Source organism: Rhinatrema bivittatum, chromosome 1 (assembly GCF_901001135.1).
Source record: "Rhinatrema bivittatum chromosome 1, aRhiBiv1.1, whole genome shotgun sequence".
Taxonomy (NCBI): Eukaryota; Metazoa; Chordata; class Amphibia; order Gymnophiona; family Rhinatrematidae; genus Rhinatrema; species Rhinatrema bivittatum.
In genome coordinates this window covers 598,546,323-598,567,933 of record NC_042615.1, presented here as the reverse complement: position 1 = coordinate 598,567,933, position 21,611 = coordinate 598,546,323, and the positions used below count along the sequence as shown (strand labels likewise).

The 21,611-nt window shown below is 39.9% G+C and overlaps 1 protein-coding gene across 5 annotated transcripts in view; it reads right to left on the bottom strand.

Annotated features, from left to right (window-relative positions):
• The window catches only part of ZNF608 (zinc finger protein 608), a 332,629-nt gene that overhangs the window by 225,790 nt on the left and 85,228 nt on the right, over positions 1-21,611 (bottom strand). For all 5 annotated transcript variants that reach the window (XM_029619572.1, XM_029619599.1, XM_029619590.1 and 2 more), the window contains one exon: positions 6,107-6,362. In XM_029619572.1, the coding sequence (XP_029475432.1) occupies positions 6,107-6,362 (256 nt within the window). The remainder of the gene's footprint in view (positions 1-6,106; positions 6,363-21,611) is intronic.

Sequence of the window (21,611 nt, the reverse complement as noted above, 5' to 3'; positions counted from 1 at the left end):
GTCTCTCACCCTCCCCCACACCCCCTCTCCTCTCTCACACACACATTCTCTCTCACCGGCATCCCCTTCCCCTCTCTCTGAAACCCACACTCAAGCATACCCCCACCCACCCTCTCTTACCTCCCATGCTCTCTCTCACCCCTTCCTGCTCTCTCTCACCCTCCCCCCCTCTTACCAACCATGCTCTCTGTCACCCTCCCCTCTCTTATACACACATTCTCTCTAACCAGCAGGCTGTGGGACATGTTCCGTTCGCAGCGAAGATGAAGGCCTGGGCTCGCCGTTCGCAGCGAAGATGAAGGCCTGGGCTCGCCGTTCGCAGCACAAGGGGGCCTTCCCTTTTCGCCGTGAACAGCGAGCCGGGCCTTCATCTTCGCCGCGAACAGAGCGCATCCCATGTGCCGCAGGACGCGCTCCGTTCACAGCATGCCTGGGTCTCCTCTGCTATTTTCTGCCATGCTGCGATGCCCCCACTCTCGCGATGGCCGCTGACCATGCGCATCCTCTTCCAGCGAGGAGACGGTGGAAATCTGCAGGAAGGGCGACGAGGGAGGAAATCTGCAGGCAGGGGGAATTCTGCGCAAATTCTGCATTCCGCAGTAGCGCAGAATTCCCCCAGGAGTAGATCATCATAGGGGAGGCAGCAATAAAGGATTCATTTTACACTAACTAAAGTTGAACCTACTAATACTGGTCACTCTGAACTCTTCATGTACTGAGCAGGTGCCTCTGCTCTTGATTTCCTCTATGAGATTTTGCAGGAGGGCATGCCATTTTTGGAGCATCTCTAGGTGTGCCAAAAATTCAATGTTGAATCTTTGAAAACTGACATGGCATGTGCTCAGGGTGAGAGGTAGAGCTTTCCTCCAGGTGTAGACACTTCAGAGGTCAGTGAGTATACTCCCTCACCCCCCTACTCTCAAAGTATTGTGCTAAAGGAAATTGCTAACAACAGTTCTTTAACTATGATGGACTCAGTGTACTGTTTCTCCTCAACTCTGTGCTTAAGTGATCAAAGCCTGCATGTACCGTTAGGCTTTATCACCAAAGGAGTCTATGCTTCCTTCGGCAATTCCTTGCCTCTAGCATTCAGTGTAGCTCTGTTGTCCTTATACAGCAATGAATTTTTTGGCACCAGTTTAGTAGATCTAGACTTTTCAACATACCTTCAAGATGACAAAGTAGTTTCATCTTACAAATTCTTGGTAGCCCTCAGCAACATCCTAGAGCAGATACTACAATAGAATACATTATGATGCTTGCCCAAGCACTTATGGCAGGCGTTGTGATGGTTGGTTACAGACATCTTTTGCCCATAGATCTGGGACTCTTGAACATACAGGGTCTTTTTTTCTATCATTGTCAGAAAATCTGATGATGAAAAATCAAAAGAAGAAATGTTTTTCCTTCGTTAAGATGACTGATGAGAAAAAAAAAAAGAAGACCATGATCAGAGAACCAGTCAGAAGCTGCAGGGAAAATGGGCCTGCAGACTGGGTTTTTAAAAAATAAGAAAGCTTAAGAATTGCTGAAAACCCTGACTAGGGAATAAGAGGGAATAAAAAAATCCTAAGGGTCTGATTTACTAAGGCTTTTCTCCCATTCTGTGCCTATGAGAAAAAAAAAGCTTAGTAAATCAGGCCCCCTAAGGCACTCTGACTGGAAAAAAGAAGAAATGTTGCTCTGGAGAGCTAAAGCAGGGAAAAATGCAGCTGCAAAGAAGTGACACTGTGTCTGACATTTGTCATAGAAAACAACTGACTGAGGCTTGCTGTGGGAATGCAGGAACTGCCATGCATTCACAGAGGTATCTTTCAAGATTTTTTCTAGAAAGCTCTGAAAATATGTTCTGTGTCCTATGCGTATGACTTAAGAGAGAGTTCTGATTTCACTGGACCCAAAGTAACAAACTTTGAGCAGGTACCCTGGGTGACAATTGGCAATGGCTCCTCCCTCTCCTCCCTAAATTCTACCCCTTCTTCTCCCCATCCATTCTCTCCCCTCTCTCCCTGCTCTTCAGTTATTCTCTCCCCCTTCACTTCCATTCAGGCATTCTCCCTTCCTTTCACCCTTCCTACATCCTCTCTCTTCCACTCCAGGTATTCTCTTCTCTTTCTCCTCCTCTCTCCAGGCATTCTCTCTCTTCTTTCCCATCTCTCCAAACATTCTCTCTTCCCTCCAGGCATTCCCTCCTCCTTTCCTTCCCCTTCTGGTCCAGGAATTCTCCCCCCTTCTCCCTCTAGGCATACTCTTAGAAGGTAATTTTCAAACGGTTTTACATGCGTAAATGGGCTTTTGAAAACTGCTGTTTTTACATGCCTAGCTCCTTTGAAAATAGTAGCCATCCATATATTTCAGGAGAGTATTCAATTGGAATAACCATGTGCTTGGAGAAATATGATACAGCTGTCTATCTTAGAGGCCTTGCTCCATTCTTCCACCCATGCTCAAGAGAGCCAGATGGTCTCAAAGAAACCTTTAAGGGAGAAAACCTCTAGTCTGAGTGGATTCAGCTCATACTCATAATCTCCTCTATCATGGGACGAGTGGGAAAGGTGTATCTGTTATTCCTTGAAGATCACCAGAACCTGATCTGCCCTCTGAACCTTATGGATCTTTAGTATACAGAAGAAGAGAAGGGAGTATGAGAGACATTCAAATTATAACTAATGTTATAATACAACAAGCAAACATTATTCAGTGGAAAGTAAAGGCTCAGAACTGGAAGACTTAGGGATAAAATCAGAAAATATTTCTTCACAAAAATAGTGGATACGTGATATAGCCTCCCAACAGAGGTGGTGGAAACAAAAACAGTAAAAGGATTCAAGGAGGCACAGGGTAAGTACAAAGGATCCTGAGTTTCAAAGGAATGAAGGGGAATACAGATCAACTGGGCCCTACGGCAACATTACAGAAATTAAATTGAACACACTATTAGTTTATCTGCCATCAATCTCTATGTTCCAAGCCTCCAATTTTAGCGCTATCAATATCTACTTGGTGAGCAAAGCCATCTCTGCCCCAATAATCTACATCTTCAGGAACTTTCTTCCATCTTTTCTGATTTAAAACCCAAATCCTTAGAGAACAGTAAGGACCCCCAAGTTCCTGTAGAGAAGAGATTTGAGGGCTTTATCTATTTCCATCTCCTTGAACTGGGAGGCTCCAGAGAATATGGAGCTCTCTTAACTAACAGCTTGCTTTAAGACTCAAGTTAAATCAGGCAATGGAGGAAGGGTTTAAGGCTATTTAAGGCCTGGTGTGTAACCAGACCTAACTGGGGAAACCTCTGTGTTAACAGGTAGGGGGAGGAGAGATGCTAGCATGGAATCCTCCTCCTTGTTGTCTAACTGATCACAGCACTCACAGAAGAACCAGTCTTTGGAGCTCTTAAATAGTCCACACATTTTTGGCCCTGAAATTCCTGCTGGGTTGTGAGGTCCTCTTTGCCATCTACGGAAGGTCTGGCTAAGTTGACAGCAGGAAACAGCTGACCCTGCAACCTACTGGCCTGATATATGCACTTCCAGCCTTCCTTACTGTAGCCCATTCCACAGATACAGTCCCAGAGCTTCTCCAAGTGGGAAACAAAACACTCCTTTGGGCTAGAGAAAAGACCCAGGACTCATACAGACAGTCTACTGAATGGAGAAAAATCAATATTAAGTTGCAACAACTATTATTTTATTATTGTACATTGCACTGAGTGATTTTTAATCTGGAAAGCGATCCATAAATGATATTAAATACATAAAACAATCTTGCTTCAGGGAGGCACAGGGTTTCCCATGCTTCAAAAAATGCCTTCATAATGGCCTGGGAGAAGATTTGGAGTCTATGCTTTTGAGACCCACAGCATGGGAAAAATATAAATATGGTTGCCACAGCAGCGCTGAAACCAGTAACAAGGCTCCTTGTGGTTAATGTGATGTGATGCTCGTAGGCCCCAACTACAGGCAATACTTGTGATGGAAAAGCAGTGAGGAGGAAGTGAAACACTTATCATATCACACAAGAAGTCATTATTCTTGTCCTCCTATGTTTTTTTTATCATAGATAGCTTTATAATTACTTACAAATATAACATTATAACATGACATTTGTGCTTTATTTTTCCAAAAGGTAGACACCATAGAAAGAGAGAAGCTAGACAGAGAGGCCAGTTTTAACAGATCATAGATTCATATTTAGAACAAACACAAGGCAATGCTGAGATTGCAACTAGTTGTGAGCCCATAGATGATAATTTACAAGCAAAGTGAAGACTAATTAACATGGAAGATGAGAGCAAATTACCATATGATCATTCAGATTAATTGTTTATAACAGAAATCCAATCACTTTGACAATTATGTAACCTAGTTGAGGGTTGGAAATGTGTAACTGTAAATCCTATAAACTGTCTTATCAGTGAAATAATTTGAGAGGGAGTTTTATGCTGGGACTTTGCAGGGCACTCTGCCTCGCCTCTCCATAAGGTACCTTATTATGTATGATTTAAAGATTTATAGCATTTAAATAAAAGAAAAGTTGTCTCAATAGCTGTTGGCTCTAAGCGTCTATTTCAGAGAGCTACAACAAATGGACTTTATAGAGTGCATAAGAAAAACACTCCCAGTTTTTTGGACAGGGGAGCTCCACTCCCTCCAGTTGAACCAGCTACTTTCATACAAAGAAGGAAGGACAACTGTTTCTGCAGCTAAAAAGCTAGCAAACCATTTCATCTGGAAAAGAAAGGCATGTGCTCCCATTGGGAGCACAGGAAAAGAAAGTCTTCTTACCAGCAAATTAGATGGGTACTAGAAAGGAAGTGATATCATAGGGAAGACAGAAGGAGCTTGTAAAGGACTTCAAATCAGCTGGTACTTTACTCATTTAATACAGAAGAATGCACATTATGTTATATTAATTTGTGTGCCACTCTAAAAGAATGAAAGGTAGAATAAAAACACCAAATATTAACATTCTGTAAATATCCTAATCTTAGAAACGTAGTATGCAGCTAGACATTCAAAAATTGTAACAGATTTAAAAGCCTATTTATAAAACATCAGGACAGCCTCTGTTCCATTATGTATAATTCACTTTTTTTTTTTTTTAATTTAACTGGTTGCTCCTTTTTTTTCAGTCAAGCAGTTTCCTCCTGTTCCTTTGGGCTTCCAGCTCAATTAGAATATGCCTCTATTAAGCAACAGCATCAGGCACCTTCAATCACAACCACAAAAGGCTTTTCCCCCACTATTTTTATATTACACTGTCAAATCAACCCAAAAATCATGGCAACAATCTTTGGCTGAAAGCCTTAAAAAGCAGCTCCCTCCAAAACCAGGCTCCCATGGACCTTACTTCTGGCTACTAGTGCGTGTCACCATTGAGTGATAGTTCAGATTCTCTCCTTCCAGGGTTTCTGAATACTACCTTTGTTTTTATACGGAAACTGATGTCAATTTTTTATATATGTTTTATTGTATGGGGTTTATTATATTGCACTATGTTTTATTATACTTTGCGCTGAGTGACTTTTTAACCTTGGAAAGACAGATAACTGTCAAATTCAATTTAATTAAACTTCCAGCCCAATGCAGCCCAGGAAGCAGAAGCCAGACAAACAAACCCAGGTCTTCCACATGGCAGAGCACACCACCTGCCACTGAACTGCCAGGCAGGCCCTTATCTAGTTGTCTGGCTAGCAAAGATATGTTTGAGTCAGAAGTATCAGCAGCCATAAACACCCAATAAACAACATTGCATCTTCTTTCTTTTTAATTTTTTTTCCTACTGTAGGTTTCTATGTTTAATTTCATTGTGAATATTGACATTTATTGAAAAATTGAAGATGCTGCCAAAAGGTATAAAAATTGAAAAAAGCACACACTATCATGCTATCACAGAAAGCTAACAAATCAGAAAAATAATATAAAAATAAAGACCATTAATCTCTGAATTCCAAAGTAAATTACAAATTTACTTTAACAATTTTAAACTCTGTGTCACTATACCATTGCTAGGCATAGCGATATACCATTCAGTTCAATTATCTCATTGTCTGATCACAACATCTGTCAATAAAGAAATATGAAAAAATAAATAAACCAACATTTACCTTCTTCAGTTTCATGCCACACAATTCCTTCCAAGTTCACACTGGTTCCAGGCTCACAGGGTCCAAGGCATTCAGGTTCCGTTACTACTCCAACCTCACAAGTATTTACACCTACTGAACGAGTCCGTACCAAAAGCTGCTCCACGGGTGCTGCGATATTAGATGAAGATGGGGGAAAGTAGGAAGGCAGGATCTGAGGCGTGATGCTGCTGGGAATCGGTGGTGGAGGGGCAGGCACTGTAAACAGGGGGTCAACCTGCAAAAACAGACAAGCTTACTGCAGGAATGCTGAGAGATTATTTTCAACTGTTTACTAATTACATTGCCTTTAAAGCACGTAAGCGCTGTATTCCATACAGAATGAAGCAATTTAAGTAATAGCTGAGTGGTCAAGAGTAATTTTTCAATTTTATGGAGACTGAACACAGCACATGAAAAACACTGCTATACTTTATTGAAAATCTAGATTAATACCTTTAAACTACTGTTATAAATATGAAATACAGCAATTCAAATTATCGGTGCTTTTTTCCTTAAGTCCAATAGAACATTTCTGCATTAAAAGTCTTTTCACATCCATGAAGCCTTAAGATAAACAAATGTTGTGCCTATCAATTGTGCCTATCAATTGTGCCAAGCAATAATGAAACATTAAACACTTTCATGATTACCTAATATGGAAAAATCATACAACATGAAATCTTACCATCAAAAAATACAGTGCAATACCACAGCCTATAAATAATTTATATTCATCTAATCAAATTTCTATTTTCACAATTTACAGTTTTACCAAATAAAAGATATTTAAATAAGACCTGTTATTTAAAGGCCAGTAACCACTAAGTCTGTAGTTTAAAATGTATCCATTAAAAGAAGAATCCAACTCATTTCTAATGTAAAATAATTTTATACACAGATATATCAGGCAAACTATTCATTTTTATCTTCAGTTCTCCATCAGAAATGTAAACAAAATGTTCTCTCGGTAAATGGGACAACGAGCTCCCTCAACCATTTGAGGTTTTCTTCCTAGGTATGAGCTTAGGAACGCACCCTCTATTCTGCATTTCACAAATCACAATCTGACATGCACTTAACTGAACAGATCCAAGACTCAGTGCAGACCTGAACTCATCTGAATGTCAAAAGAAAGTTCATTTCCTGCTTTTTAACAGGCGGAAAACTTCTTTAGCCAAATAAGGTTTTCACCCTGCCGCACTACTGACCAGGATGCCAGGGAAGAGGAGAACAAAGAGAGATAGTAAAATTATTTGTAAGTCACACTGCTGTAAATCATGATTTATGTTTTTATGTAAATGGGGTTTCATGCAGACAAAGTTCACACTGATGGCTACTCTCTTTAAAAACAAGTTAATGAGTGGAAAGATATACCAAGGGAGGTGGAAAGCCTGGAGATAATTAGACAAAAGCTTTTCAGTCTGGTGGTTTCATGCCTTGCATTCTTAATTTAATAAACATATTGAAGATGATTGCCAGGTTTCTGGACCTCATTCAGCAACCTTATTTCCTGCCTCCTTCAAAATGATAGAAAAAATTAGGTTTTCAGCACATTAAATATACATAAATCTGACAAAACTAAACACTGCCAAATTGTTTCCTCTTAAAAGATGCTTTACGCATGATTCACATGATTAACCTTCATGGCTAGAAAGTAAAGGGATGGAAAGTTAACTGGGTGTGACTGAATGGGATCAGACCAACTAAAAGAAAACAGTTCACACTGGGCCAGATTTATTTAGACATTTCTCACATTTTCTGCCCATGTTTTAAAAAATACATTTGCTTGCTCCATTGCATCACCATATAATTGCAATGTCTCAAGAGCACATCCATAAATTTTTTATCCAATGGTATTTAAGTTTCATTATCAGCTAACTCTACAGCAACTTTTGTTTTGAAATACAATTACTAAGCATTCATAATGTGCACAGTTTTTCTAATACAAATATGAAAAAAATGTACAAATGATGCTACTAAGGTTCCATGCTCAAATAACAACATATATACACCATATCCATAGGCTCAATAAACTTTATAGAAAAAACACCATTTGAGCAACCTTTAAATAAACTTCAAAGTGCATCAAAGTTCCCACCAGATAATTACACCACAAGCCACTAAAAACAAATCATAAATCAATGAGAATGGAATCTTTACAATATCTATTCTCCAGTTATAATGAACCAAGAAAAAAATATTCTCTATCTTATCTTCATGCTATAAGAGAACACTTCTCTTGCCCAATACAAAACTGCTACAATAATTTAGATGGGCATAATTTCCTATTTTTTGGCAATTATCTTAGTATGTCCAATAATATGTCCAATAAGAGAATATAGCAAACATTTGCTTTCAGTGATCACTGCTTTATCAAAAATGTCTTCTGACATCTCTAAAGGACACTGATATAACTTATTAGAGTCAAATCGACAAGAACAAGAAGGCAGTCATATCTATTGGGGAAAAAAACCCCATATGTCTAATAGTTGGTGGTAGCAGTGTGTCAAAGTAAGGAAAGTTAATGTCAAAAACAGATGGCTTACAGTCTCCCACTGTTAATTTTGCCCGATTATTTCCAGGTGCCAATGCACGCAGAATAGTAGGCTTGCTGTTTATCACAAGAGAATCCACAATTTACAATGTATTTGTACATACCACAAGATGTGAACCGATTGTAACACTCCATGCACTTTGGTAAAAAGGCAAAAGGAATATTCAAAATATTTTCTTCCCTCATCTCCTGCTGATGGTTTTTTTTTTTAATGCTGATTAGGGATGAATGTTGGAATACTGTGTATGACCTTCTTCCATAGCTGAGTGTTAGATTCTATCAGGTTATGATGGATTCCAATGAATAGAGTAAACTGACAGGAAATGGAGAATGTCAGTCCTGTCTGAACATGACAGGCAAGCAGTTTAGTACTTTCACTAGGAAGCAGGTTGCGCACTGGAGGGGATGAATGAAAAGAAGATGAGGAAGAGACATGTCACTTCAGTGGATTACATGCACATCATTTAATGACAGATACCCTACCTTGCTCTAACTTTAATGTAGCTATTCTTTACTGAAAGGTACAAATTTCAACACCTTCTTCCTGACATTATACTTCCTTAAGGCTTCTGTTCTCACTGAATGGATTTGGCAGTTTGTATTAATTAAGATGCTAAATCTTGGTTTTAATATTAAAATAGATAGATATTCAAATTAAATCTGTGTTTAAATATAAGGATATCACCTAATAGCAAATATTCAGCGACATCCCTAACGACAATAAACTCAGTTTTTCTGTTACATCATTTAACCTCAATTAATTTTCACATAGCATCGGCGATGGGACAAAGGAATATCACTGCACTTGAGAATGCCATCTTGAAAGTGATATAGCTTAATAGCTTTTCACTATAATCATTAATTCTGAAATTGATTCTGAATAAAATGTTCTGTGAATTTAAAAAAAGCACTATTCTCACTGCCATGATTATAAATAGCTGAAGTTTACAATGCTAACTGCAGAGAGATAGGCATGGGGTGGAGAGGGGGGAGGAGTTTATGGTAAGTAGATTTTTTTTTTTGTACCCTCAACCCCTCCCCCCCACAAAAAAATATGACAAACACATTTGGTGCATTTAGGGTACAATTTTCAAACTGTGCACTCTGGGACAAATTCCACTGATACTTTTTTACTTGCAGATTTTGCACCAGGTTTCAAAAAGAAGCTTGCCACGGGTACAAAGTACCTGCAGTCATTAGCACTTGCTTTTCTACAGAAAATAACCCATGTAAGCTTGAAAATATAACCTATGCAAATTTTTTTTTTATTCCACCCAAAACATGCCCCAGAGAATGCTTCTCCTAAATGTGACTAAAATTACACACCAGGAACAGTACAGTACATGGCAATATGAAAGTATTTTGCAGAGAAGGAGCTTAGAACAGTGTTGAAAGCAGCAGGTTTTCAATTCCACGAGGGCCACTGGAACCTAGGAGCAACACAGAATATGGCAGGCCTTCAGCCCTGGGAGCGGAGCAGGAGACAGCAAAAGGGAAGTCTGATGGGGGATTGCTGAAAACAGCATGGAAGATTCTCCAGTCTCATGAGAGCCACTGGAAGCCAGAAGAAGCATGGAATGAGACAGATCTTCAATCCCCAGGAGCAATGCAAGAGGTGGCAAGCTGGAAAATCTTTACCTGGGAAGAAATCAGAATCACAGCAGACGCAACAGGTCTTTGGCCTAAGCAGGGACTGTGGGGAGTCAGGCCCAATAGCAAGAGAGGAGGGAAACCATGGATCTCTTCAGGTCTACAAGGGCTGCTGGGAACCACAGGTGGGATTTTGAAGAGTATGCAACAGATCTTTAGATCCACGGAGGCTGCCAGGAGCCATAGGCCTTTGGCCCAAGAGGGCTGTTGGGAGCCAGAGGAGCAGCAGTGACTAATTTCATTAGCCTCGTGGGCTGCATCAGGCAGGTGGACATCATCTATTTTCTCTTCAGCCCCCATAGGGGATGACATCAAAAATGGCAAAATGGCTCTTCTTTAGCCCTGCACAGGCCACATTTGGGAGGGGGGCAGCTGTTCTACTGACCAGCAGGGGGTTGGCAGAGGCAACTTTTCTTCAACCACAGGAGGGCAGCATCAGGGGGCAACAATGCTTTTTTATTTATTTATTTATTTATTTATTTATTTATTAGTTTTTATATACCGGGGTTCCTGTATAAAATACATATCACCTCGGTTTACAAGGAAATAAAACTAACGCCTCGCAGGGCGATTTACATTGAAACGAGAAAAACACTTCAAACAGGTAACAGATAAAGAAGTGGGCATAACAGGGATTATAGGAAGTAACTATAGAAACGATATGTGTTTAGCATGTCCAATTTGTTTTGATAATGCTGCTGAGAAAACTATGTACAAACCTATGTACAGGGGGAGGTGGTTCAATATTATTTACATTGTGAATATTAGGATATTCGATTTCTGTTTAGTGTTCACTAAGGAAGGGCTTGGAATATGACCACAGATAACTGCCACAAATAGAAATGGAAGGAATGTAGACAACTTTCAGAAGACTGTGTTTGCGAGGAGCTGGCCAACTTGAAAGTAGATAAAGCAATGGGGCCAGATGGAATACATTTAAGGATATTAAGGGAATTTAGGGAAGTAATGGCAGCTCTACTGTCTGACCATTTCTTTACTTTCAGGAGCGGCTCCAAAGAACTAGAGACAGGCAGATGTGGTTCCTGTTCACAAAAGTGAAAATAAGGAGAAGTCTGAGAACTAACAGGCTGATTAGTCTGACCTTAGTGATGAGTAAATTATGGAATCGCTGCAAAAATAGACGATAGTTCAGTTCCTGAAATCCAGCTGGTTACAGGATCCATGACAACATTTTACCAGTGATAGGTCTTGACAGATGAATCTAATCAATTTCTTTACCAGGTGACCAGAGAATTAGATCAGGGGAGAGTGCTGGATGGAGCATAGATGGATTTCAGCAAAGTCTTTGACACACTTTCTTTTAGGTGATACAAATTATTATCGTTTAATTGATTTGATTATCCACCATTCCATTCAATAATTATCATTTATTTATTTACAATCTTTTCTATACCGTCATTAAGTTATATACCATCACAACGGTTTACAGATAGGCACGTATAGTAATGTTCAAATTGTATTGGGTAATAATACTTTCTATCAAAGTGCCAATGAGGTTCCGGTTACATAATTTGAAAACTAAAGACTATTTGATGAATGTCATAAATCTTGTCCATTTAAACGTATAACAGATATACTTTACATGCATAATTCTTTTGTATTGTATATTTATCTAATGTTAGCGGTGAAATAATAAAATAACAAAATATGCACATATTGAACTAAGTGATGTGTGCTGATGTTCTTCTGCCTGCTTTATTTCTTTAATAAAGTAATTTAAAGCCAAAAAACAACAAACTAACATGCAAAGTAAAGTAGAACAGTTGAAAAATGCTTGTTAAGCAATTTTGCTTTCTCCTAGTCAGGCTCTACACACCTCCCACCCCCCCACCCCCTCCATCATTGAGTCTTACAATCCCATTTTTGCACTTCTTCCTAGTCAGTCATTAATATATCTTTTTAAAAAGTCTCTTTTCTGACTACTTTCTTAGCTTCTCCAGATATTTTTGCCTGTATTCTTTTGCCAATCTCTTGTCATTTATGAACGCTAACCTTTTTTTCCTTAGCTTTTCTGCCACTTCTTTAGAAAATCATAGTGGCCTCTTTTCCCTCATACTTACCTAACAAAAAGTCTTACCCACTCCTCTTTTTCTCCCCTAGCTTATCCCATCCAATTAATGACTCCTTGAGACACTCCCCCAGTCTAACAAAGTAAGTTTTTTTTTGAAGTCCAGGTCCTTTGCCTTTGAATGAACCACCACTGCCTGTGTTCTAATACAAAACCCCCCATATTCAATGAATCCCTACACTGTAAGCACCCAGTCAAATATCATCCCCTCATGCATCTATCCTTTTACCAGAACAATTCTTCATGTATATTATATAGCCTATTGTGTCATTATTAGGATTGGATATCTTATTTCAAACCTTTTTATAACTTACCTTGGGGTTGGTTTGAATGAAAAGGCAAGAAATAAAGTATGACTAATATATAAATTAAGTGAGGCTAGATCTGTAAAACCAACTAAGACATCTACATATGCAGATTGTGTTAAGAGTAATAGGGAATGGTCCTTTCAGTTTCTGAACAGTTCCAAATGATGTGTAGTAGATGGTCAAACCCTTCCAAGCATCTCCACTATCATGTAAACATGCTTTCACTAGCTTAGCTGGCATCTAATATCAATTAGTAAGAATCTTAAATTGCATTAGAACCAATTTTACATTTAATTTATTTATTTATTTTATTTATCATGTTTTGTATACCGTTATTCGGTTTCGCCATCAGAACGGTTTACATATTGGACATATTGAAAAATTAATTGCAATCAGAAATTAAAAAAATGTGGAGTAGTATCATACTGGACTTCAGAGGAAGTAAAATTGGATCGGATGCAATTTAAGATTAATCAGTAGGGAATAATGAAGAAATAAACTACAGAAAATTGAGACTGGGAGAGTGATATTATGAGGTATCCCAATTGCAGATACCCCTAGGCCCATACTTTTTACAAACAGGAAATCCATGCCAGGAAGAGGAGAAGAAATTCATGCCTGCTCTTAGATCTGTGTTGTGACTTTACTACCGCTTCTCTCTGTCTGGCAGCAGCAGAGCTGAAACCAGTGTGGGCCCAGAGACTTGTCAGGGGATCCAGAAGGCAGGAGAGTTAGCAGGTAGTCCCCTATGAGCCTCTCAAAAGATCCCAGCTGAAACTTGGTTTGTCTGTAACTAAGAACTACTATATTCAACCTTCTTACCAATCAATCAACAAACTAGTTTACTACTAAATAATTAAACAATTTGGCATTCATGTAAGAAGATGACAGTCATCATCATTCAACAAATTATATTCATATATAAAGTTATTTTCATTTATATAATTGTTCAAAAATGTTTGTAGTGGGAACTTTCCATGCAGCAAGAAATGCAATCAGATGTGCACTGAATGAGCTCTAGAACCCTCATCCCCTGTACAAAATTCAAACACCAGGCGATGATTAAAACAAAATTGCACAAAGTTGTAGGTACTGTTGACGCCATTAAAATAGAAAAACACAGCGAAACATATGCCAAAAAAGCAAAGACGCCATGTGGCTCTGAGACAGCCCCCAGATTTATCTGCTGATGCCTTCACCCAACACACTGAAGATCAGATCCACCTAAAAACATACCAGATGTAAATCCAACCCTTATTCAAAGCGTGAGACATAAAAAAAAAAGTGCTGATAGAAAAAGTTAAGCTAAAAGCAAAACTACAGAACTACCAAAAAAGAATGTTTGGAGGCAGAGATTCCAATTGAGCCATTAGAAAACAGTTTTAAAGCATAGCAGAAATGTAGGGACAACCATGGTCCCCCCATGTAATTCATTTACATGCCTTGGCCCATATGGAAGGGATTTTTATTAGGTTATAACATAGTAACTAGGGAGAAGATCAGCAGTAGGAGAGCTGCAGTCTTGGAAGCAGTCTTGAAACAGTGGGAAAAATACACAGGTAGCTGTCTGTATACAAAGGGTCACATCGGGATAACAGCATGGGTTCCAACTGAAGTAGAAAGAAAGAGAAAAAAGAAGAACAAAACTACTGGGTCAAAAAAATAAAAAATAAATAAAATCAATAAAATACAAAAAGGTAAAGCCAACAAAATACAAAAAGGTAAAGCCAACAAATACAAAAGGTAAAGCCAACCAAACCTAAACATTTCCACCTAATCTACCCCGAAACCAACCAAAACCTAAACCAACCAAACCTAAACATTTCCACCTAATCTACCCCGAAACCAACCAAACCTATACATTCCCACATAATCCCCCCCCCACCCAGATTCCCAGCCTCCATCCCCCCCACCCCACCCGCCCTTTCCCCCCCCCCCCCCCCCCCCTCCTAAGGCTTTCCCTTTTTTCCCTTTCTTCCCCCTCCTTAGGCCATTTTCTCCCCCCTCCTTAGGCTTTTCCCCCCCTCCCAAGGCTTTCCCTTTCGCCTCTCCTTGCCCGCCCTTCCCCTTTTATCTTCCTACAATTTTACAAAATTGTTCATTTTAGTCCGATATAATCAATCCTATGCTAATTGTCACTAATGTAAATATTCCTTTTTCTGTAAATAAGTTCCTTTTATTTCTTATGTTAACGGTTGTTTTTTATACTCTCACTCTTGCTACCTATCTTTCCCTCTCTCCTTCCTGTCTCCCTTACCCCCCCCCCCCCCCTTTTTCTGGCCTGCTCCCATCCCCCGGCCCCCTGTTCATTGTAATTTCCTCCTTTAACTGAGTTACTTGTAAACCGGCGTGATGTGCCTCATGAACGTCGGTATATTAAAAGTTGTTAAATAAATAAATAAATAAATCTGATATCAGCAAAATTCACATTCCTGTAACATACAAAATGGAAATTTCTTGACATCTCCGCCAAAGCAGAAAACCCTATGAAACAATACACCTAAGATGGCAATGGTCTCCCCCAAGGAAAAGTCCACCAAGAAAAGCATGGTAAACAGCAGAAATGGAGACAAACTCAAAATGATTGCAGAGAAAAACTTAAATTAAAACATAAGCGGCACTCCTGCCAAAGAAGAAAGTAGTGATGATGGGAGGGAGCCACAGTACCCAAAAGATGCCCCAGAGGCTAGTATAACTCATTAGGCTGCAGACAACAGTGCCCCTAGTAAACCTACACAAGTCATATGAAACCAAATAGCAGTAAAACTGCTACTGGCAAGGCAGCCAAATAGGTAATATGATTAAAACTCCAATAACCAACATTAACTAAACTGCAGATATTCTCGCGCATACTCAATAGAAAAAAAAAACTTTACTGAGCTAGAGACATGGGTCCATTTGGCTCCATCAGAAAACATCACCCATGCGTCATGGCTAATTCAGCCATGCTTGCTGATGAAGAACTGACAGTATAACAAAGATATAAAGGCCTGTAACTCACTGACTCTGCATGCCAAAGTGACTGCCATGGGCAACAGAACCTTATAGGTGAGAGATTTCAATCTACCGACTCAAGAGGTTCAAAGAGGGGTCTCATGAACAGAGTCTGGAGCAAATTAAGATCCCATGGTACTGGTGATTTATTGACTGGAGGCTTGGTATGCCACAGTTTGATCTTGAACTGCAATACTAAAGGATGGAGAAAGATAAAAGTCATGTCCGCCCTCTGGTGATAAGTCACAATGGCACAGAGATGCATCTGGACAGAAGACGTGCTGAAGCCTGATGACACATAGAAGAATAGATATTGGAGAAGGGTTCCTAAATGACTGATGTGTACTAACCAGGAGACAAACCTTGCATAATTGTGTCTTATGATCTGAATATATCAAAGCAATATGACATGACAGTGGCTAAGACAAGAGGAATGCTGAGCTACATAGAGAAAGACGTAACCAGGAGGAACAAGGAGGTCATAATGCCACTAATACAGGTCTTTGGTGATACCTCACCTGGAGTACTGTGTTCATTTAGAGAGATTATATCTTTAAAAGGATAAGAGATAGGATGGAAGTGCTCCAAAGAAAGGCCACCAAAATGGGGTAGGGTCTACACCAAAAGACCTATGTGATGAAACAGACATAGATAAATATGTATATCCTGGAGGAAAGGGGAGACAGGGGAGATATGATTGTAGACTTTTAAATACCTGAAAGGTTAAATGATGCAAAAGTATCAAAAATTTGCTTATTGAAAAGTAAGATATCGAACTAGAGTTTATCACATGGAACTCCAAGGGGGTAGATTCAGAATCATCAGGAAATATTTCTTCAAGGAAAAGGTGGAGGAGGCATGGAATGCCCTCTTGAAAAAGGTGGTGAAAATGAGAACAGTAAAATAATTCATATTGGCATGAGATAAATACAGAGGATCCCTAGTGGCTGAAGGATGGAAATGAAGAAAAACTTGCTTGGCAGACTGGATGGAGCATCTGGGTCTTTATTTGCTGTCACTTACTATGATACTGTGTTACTAAGAACAGAATTTCCTCCACATTCCTGGGAAGAAGCAAGGAGGAAACTACTGTGCGCTCAACATCTAAACCATGAGAACCAAGGATTTGGAGCCTGTCAGCCACTGATTCGATGAAGGGCACAAAAAGCACAAGCAAGAGACATATTCTACACTTCTCAGGATCCATTTGTCATAAGAACATAAGAAATTGCCATGCTGGGTCAGACCAACGGTCCATCAAGCCAGCATCCTGTTTCCAACAGAGGCTAAACTAGGCCACAAGAACCTGGCAAGTACCCAAAAACCAAGAAGATCCCATGCTACTGATGAAATTAATAGCAGTGGCTATTCCCTAAGTAAACTTGATTAATAGCAGTTAATGGATTTTTCCTCCAAGAACCTATCCAAGCCTTTTTTGAACCCAGCTACACTAATTGCACTAAACACATCCTCTGGCAACAAATTCCAGAACTTAATTGTGCGTTGAAGGAAAAAGAATTTTCTCCGATTAGTCTTAAATGTGCTACTTGCTAACTTCATGGAATGCCCCCTAATCCTTCTATTATCCGAAAGGGTAAATAACCAATTCACATCTACTCGTTCAAGACCTCTCATGATCTTAAAGACCTCTCATATCCCCCCTCAGCCGTTTCTTCTCCAAGCTGAACAGCCCTAACTTCTTCAGCCTTTCCTCATAGGGGAGCTGTTCCATCCCCTTTATCATTTTGGTTGCCCTTCTCTGTACTTTCTCCATCGCAACTATATCTTTTTTGAGATGCGGCAACCAGAATTGTACACAGTATTCAAGGTGCGGTCTCACCATGGAGCGATATAGAGGCATTATGACATTTTCCGTTCTATTAACCATTCCCTTCCTAATAATTCCTAACATTCTGTTTGCTTTTTTGACTGCTGCAGCACACTGAGCCGACTATTGCAAAGTATTATCCCTATGATGCCTAGATCTTTTTCCTGGGTGGTAGCTCCTAATATGAAACCTAACATCGTGTAACTACAGAAGGGTAGCCACTTGAGTTCTAGTGGGCCTAAGACAGTATGGTTTAATATATAATAAGAGCAATTGCAAAGAGGGGTCCTGCCCTGGACTTCAAGAGTAGTGACTTTGTTAAAATGAGGGCATTACTTAAAAAAGCACTGCATGGTGAGAAAATCTTTAAAGAACATAAAAACAAGAGGAAATGATACCAGCAGGATTGCCAATTGACTCCAGATCTTCAGGACAGGTTGATCCAGGCCTGGCCTTCCCTCTTCGAGAGAGGCTGTGTGCTCAGCAGAGATTTAAAAACCTTTATTTTCAGATATTTTCATTTACTTAGCTGTATAATTTTGACATATTTCAGTTAAGTTTGTTTGAGGCATCAGTCCTCACTTTTATTTAGAGTTTATTTCCTTTATCTAGGCTTTTATTTGATTTGTTTGTTTGAGAGGATGGCAGCTCCTCTGCCTTCCCCTGTATACAGACTGCAGCCTCTCTTCCCTTCTCCCATTCACTACATACACTTACACACTTTTCTTTGTTTTAGGTTGACGTTTTAGTTAGGCAGGGACAGTATTTCAGGGTTTTAGGGTGAGTTTTGTTCTAGACAAGGATATTTTTAGGGCAAATTTCCTTTCTTATTTGCTTTACAGTTTTAAGTTCTGTTGTGCTCTTTCCTTCAGCCTCCCACTGGAGCTGAAGAGAGTTTATTTCAGCTGTTTTGTTTGATTTAATTTCATAATACAGCCCCATTCCAGCAAGAATGACTGGACTCTTCCCCACAACCAGAAGAGGCGGGGATGTAGGCATCAGGGGCACCAAAAATTTGCTCTGGGCAAAGGCTGAGGCTGTTGATCATTTCTGCTTTTCCCTCTGCTGATATCTGGAAGGGAGCTGCAGAGGATAAGAAAGCAGTCTGTTGCCTCTGGAAAGGGCAGAATGGCCTCCTTTGATAGAACACGCTCATTTGTACGAGAAGTATAGGCACCTGGGTGCAGTGATCTGGTCTCCCACTACCAAAGTCAGTGATTGCAGAGTGGAATGATGTTCCTCGATCGCGCAAATGTCTCCTGCACCATGCCCCAAACAAGTTCTTTCCCGTGCATGGGACATCCACCAGGTGATCATGAATGTCTTCCCAGAGCCCGCTCACCAAGAGCTTCCATAGATGCTGCTAAGGTTCTGGCTGCAGTGTCAAAGGTAACTGTGGTGGATCAGCTGTTTGCAGCATTCCTCTGCATCTGCCAAGGCATGCTAGAATTCAGTTCGACTACGATCCCAAGTCCATCAGAGGTTTAAGTTATTGTACACACTCATGCAGGTACTAGTAGGCCGCAATCCTGACACTGAACAGCATGTATAAATCTCTAAAAGACTTTCTTCCCAAAAAAATTCAGGTCTTTCTAGTCCTTCCCAGAGGGAGGGAGAAAGGTTATCATGTGAGAAATGCTCCCTAGAGCGTTTTGCCTGTTTCAAAAAATTCAACCACCAAGGAATGATGTGGAAACTGCACCATACCAAATCTTGAACAGGCCTAGACTCTGTACTTAAAGTCATCTTAAGCACCATGGGTACACGATCTGCCACAACCTCAGCTGGAGGTCCTTTAAAAGGCCATGGACTGGGACTGAAGCATAATCTGTTAGGGGCTGAGCTACAGCAACCTGTAAAACATCTACTCTTGGAAACTCTTCCTTTCTAAGGTTAATGGCCAACAGAACTGCCATTTCTTCAGGAAATAAGAGTAGTTAAGGCCTTCATGGGGGAGGGGTGAAGTATGCCTTAGTAAACCAGAGGGGGGGGGGGAAGGGTCAGAAGGTATCCTTGTGAACTCTTCCATATCCAACCATTGTGATACATTCCCACATGACTCAAAGAGGAAGGTGGCCAAGGAGAGGACCTTTAGCACCCCAGAGGGAGAATCAGCAGGAACTCAGACTGAACAGATTCTACTCTTTCCCCATGTGAATCCCTATGAGAATACATCCTAAGGGGAGGGGGAGTGGAACTGCACCAGCCAGGGAATGGTAGCAAATTGCGTGACATATGGCATCCATACCTGCATGTCTTGAACCCAGGGAGTACTTTTGATACAGATTTCTCCATTTTGATTTTTTTTTTTTTTAAGGATAGAACTCAGGTAGCTCAGAACAGAGCTCACTGAGGCCTCTGCTGGTGGGTGAGCTATCCTGTCAAACTGATCAGGGCACAGTGAGGCTGCATGGTTTCTAGAGAAATCTGGTAGGGATAATCAGCTTGATAAAAATGATAGACCCATATTGCTTATTAATTTAGGATTAATATATCTGCAAAAATTCTAGCACAACATTTGGAGTCTAAGATTAGGAATGTATTACAAAGCAATCAAACTTGCTTCCTCAAGGGTGGGTTCTTATCTGATAATGCTCACTTGTTTGCTTATGTCATTTAAATTTTCATAAGGATAATGCCCCTTTTTTGGTTATTTCACCTGATACGAAAAAAGCTTTTGATCGGAAAGCGTGAAAATATCTTTTTAACATGCTGGGTTGGTTAGGATGCAATGAGGATTTAATTAACATGGTTAGGGTATTATATTCATCTCCAGTCACCAGGCTTATTACAAATTAGTATATCTCTGATCAGTTTAGTTTGTTCCAGGGTATCCATCAGGGATGTCTTCTACTAACACTTCTATAGCTTTAAGAGACAGTATCTTCTCAACAGAGCTTGCAGTTTAATCAAAACAAACATACAGAGCACAAGAGGCTTTGGAAATGTATTTATTAAGAAAATGATTAAAAATGAATGAGACTTACTGTAAGCAAGACAATCAGGAGTTAAGATTTAAAAGCAGCCTAAAAAATGAGGGTATTTGGATGGGATTTAAATAAGGCAAGAGAAGAAGCATGACACCAGCTCAGGAAATTAATTTCAAGGATATGGTGCAGCCAGGTGGAAAGCACAGAGTCACAAATTGGTGGTAGAGGAGAAGGGCATAAAAAGGAGTTACTTGTCTGATGCGTGAAGTGTATGAGGAAGAACGTAGAGAGAGAAAAGAGAGGAGAGGTAGTGAGAAGCTGCAGAGTGAAGGATCTTGTAGGGGAGTAAGAGGATCTTGAACTGTGTGTGGGAAATGATAGGGACAAACAGAACAGAAGGCGGGTACCCACACCATCAATCACCAGATACAAAGGAAGGAGGTGTGGTACAAAATTGATCTTCCCCAAAAATTCCAAGATTATGTATCAGAATAAGTTGCCAGTGGGACTGTCAGCATTTGCTACTTGGATAATGTGATAGCCAATTTTTGCTTCTTTGATATAAGCAATTTTTAAGAGCCTTGGAATTTTGTACTTTGCCTCCTTCCTTTGAAATTGATAGGGAGCCAATGTAGAAAATTGAAAAGGGGTTATATGAGCGACTTTAGCAAAAGATAAGGAAGGCATGTAGCTGAATTTTGGATGGATTGTAGTGGAAAAAGATGGTTCAATGGGAGACCTGTGAGGATCAGGTTGCAACAGTCTAAGAAGGAAGTGATAAAAGCATGGATAAGGGTTCTGGTAATGTGTTCAGAAAGGAAGGGACAGATTTTAGTGATGTTAAAGAGAAAGAAATGGCCCTTTTTTTTTTAAGTGTTTTAGATATGTGTAGAGAAGAAGAGAGGAGTTGAAGATGATTCCAAGGTTATAGGCTGAGGAGACCAAGAGGATTACAGTGTTACTCACAGAAATAAAGAAAAAAGGAAGAAGGGAAGTGAGACTGGGGAGAAAGATAAGAATCTCTTTCATGGCCACGCTGAGTTTAAGGTGTTGGTGGCTCATCCAGGCAGCAATCTGGAACTGAGATTCCTGATGACATTTCTGGTATAGAGAAGTACATTTGGGAATCAT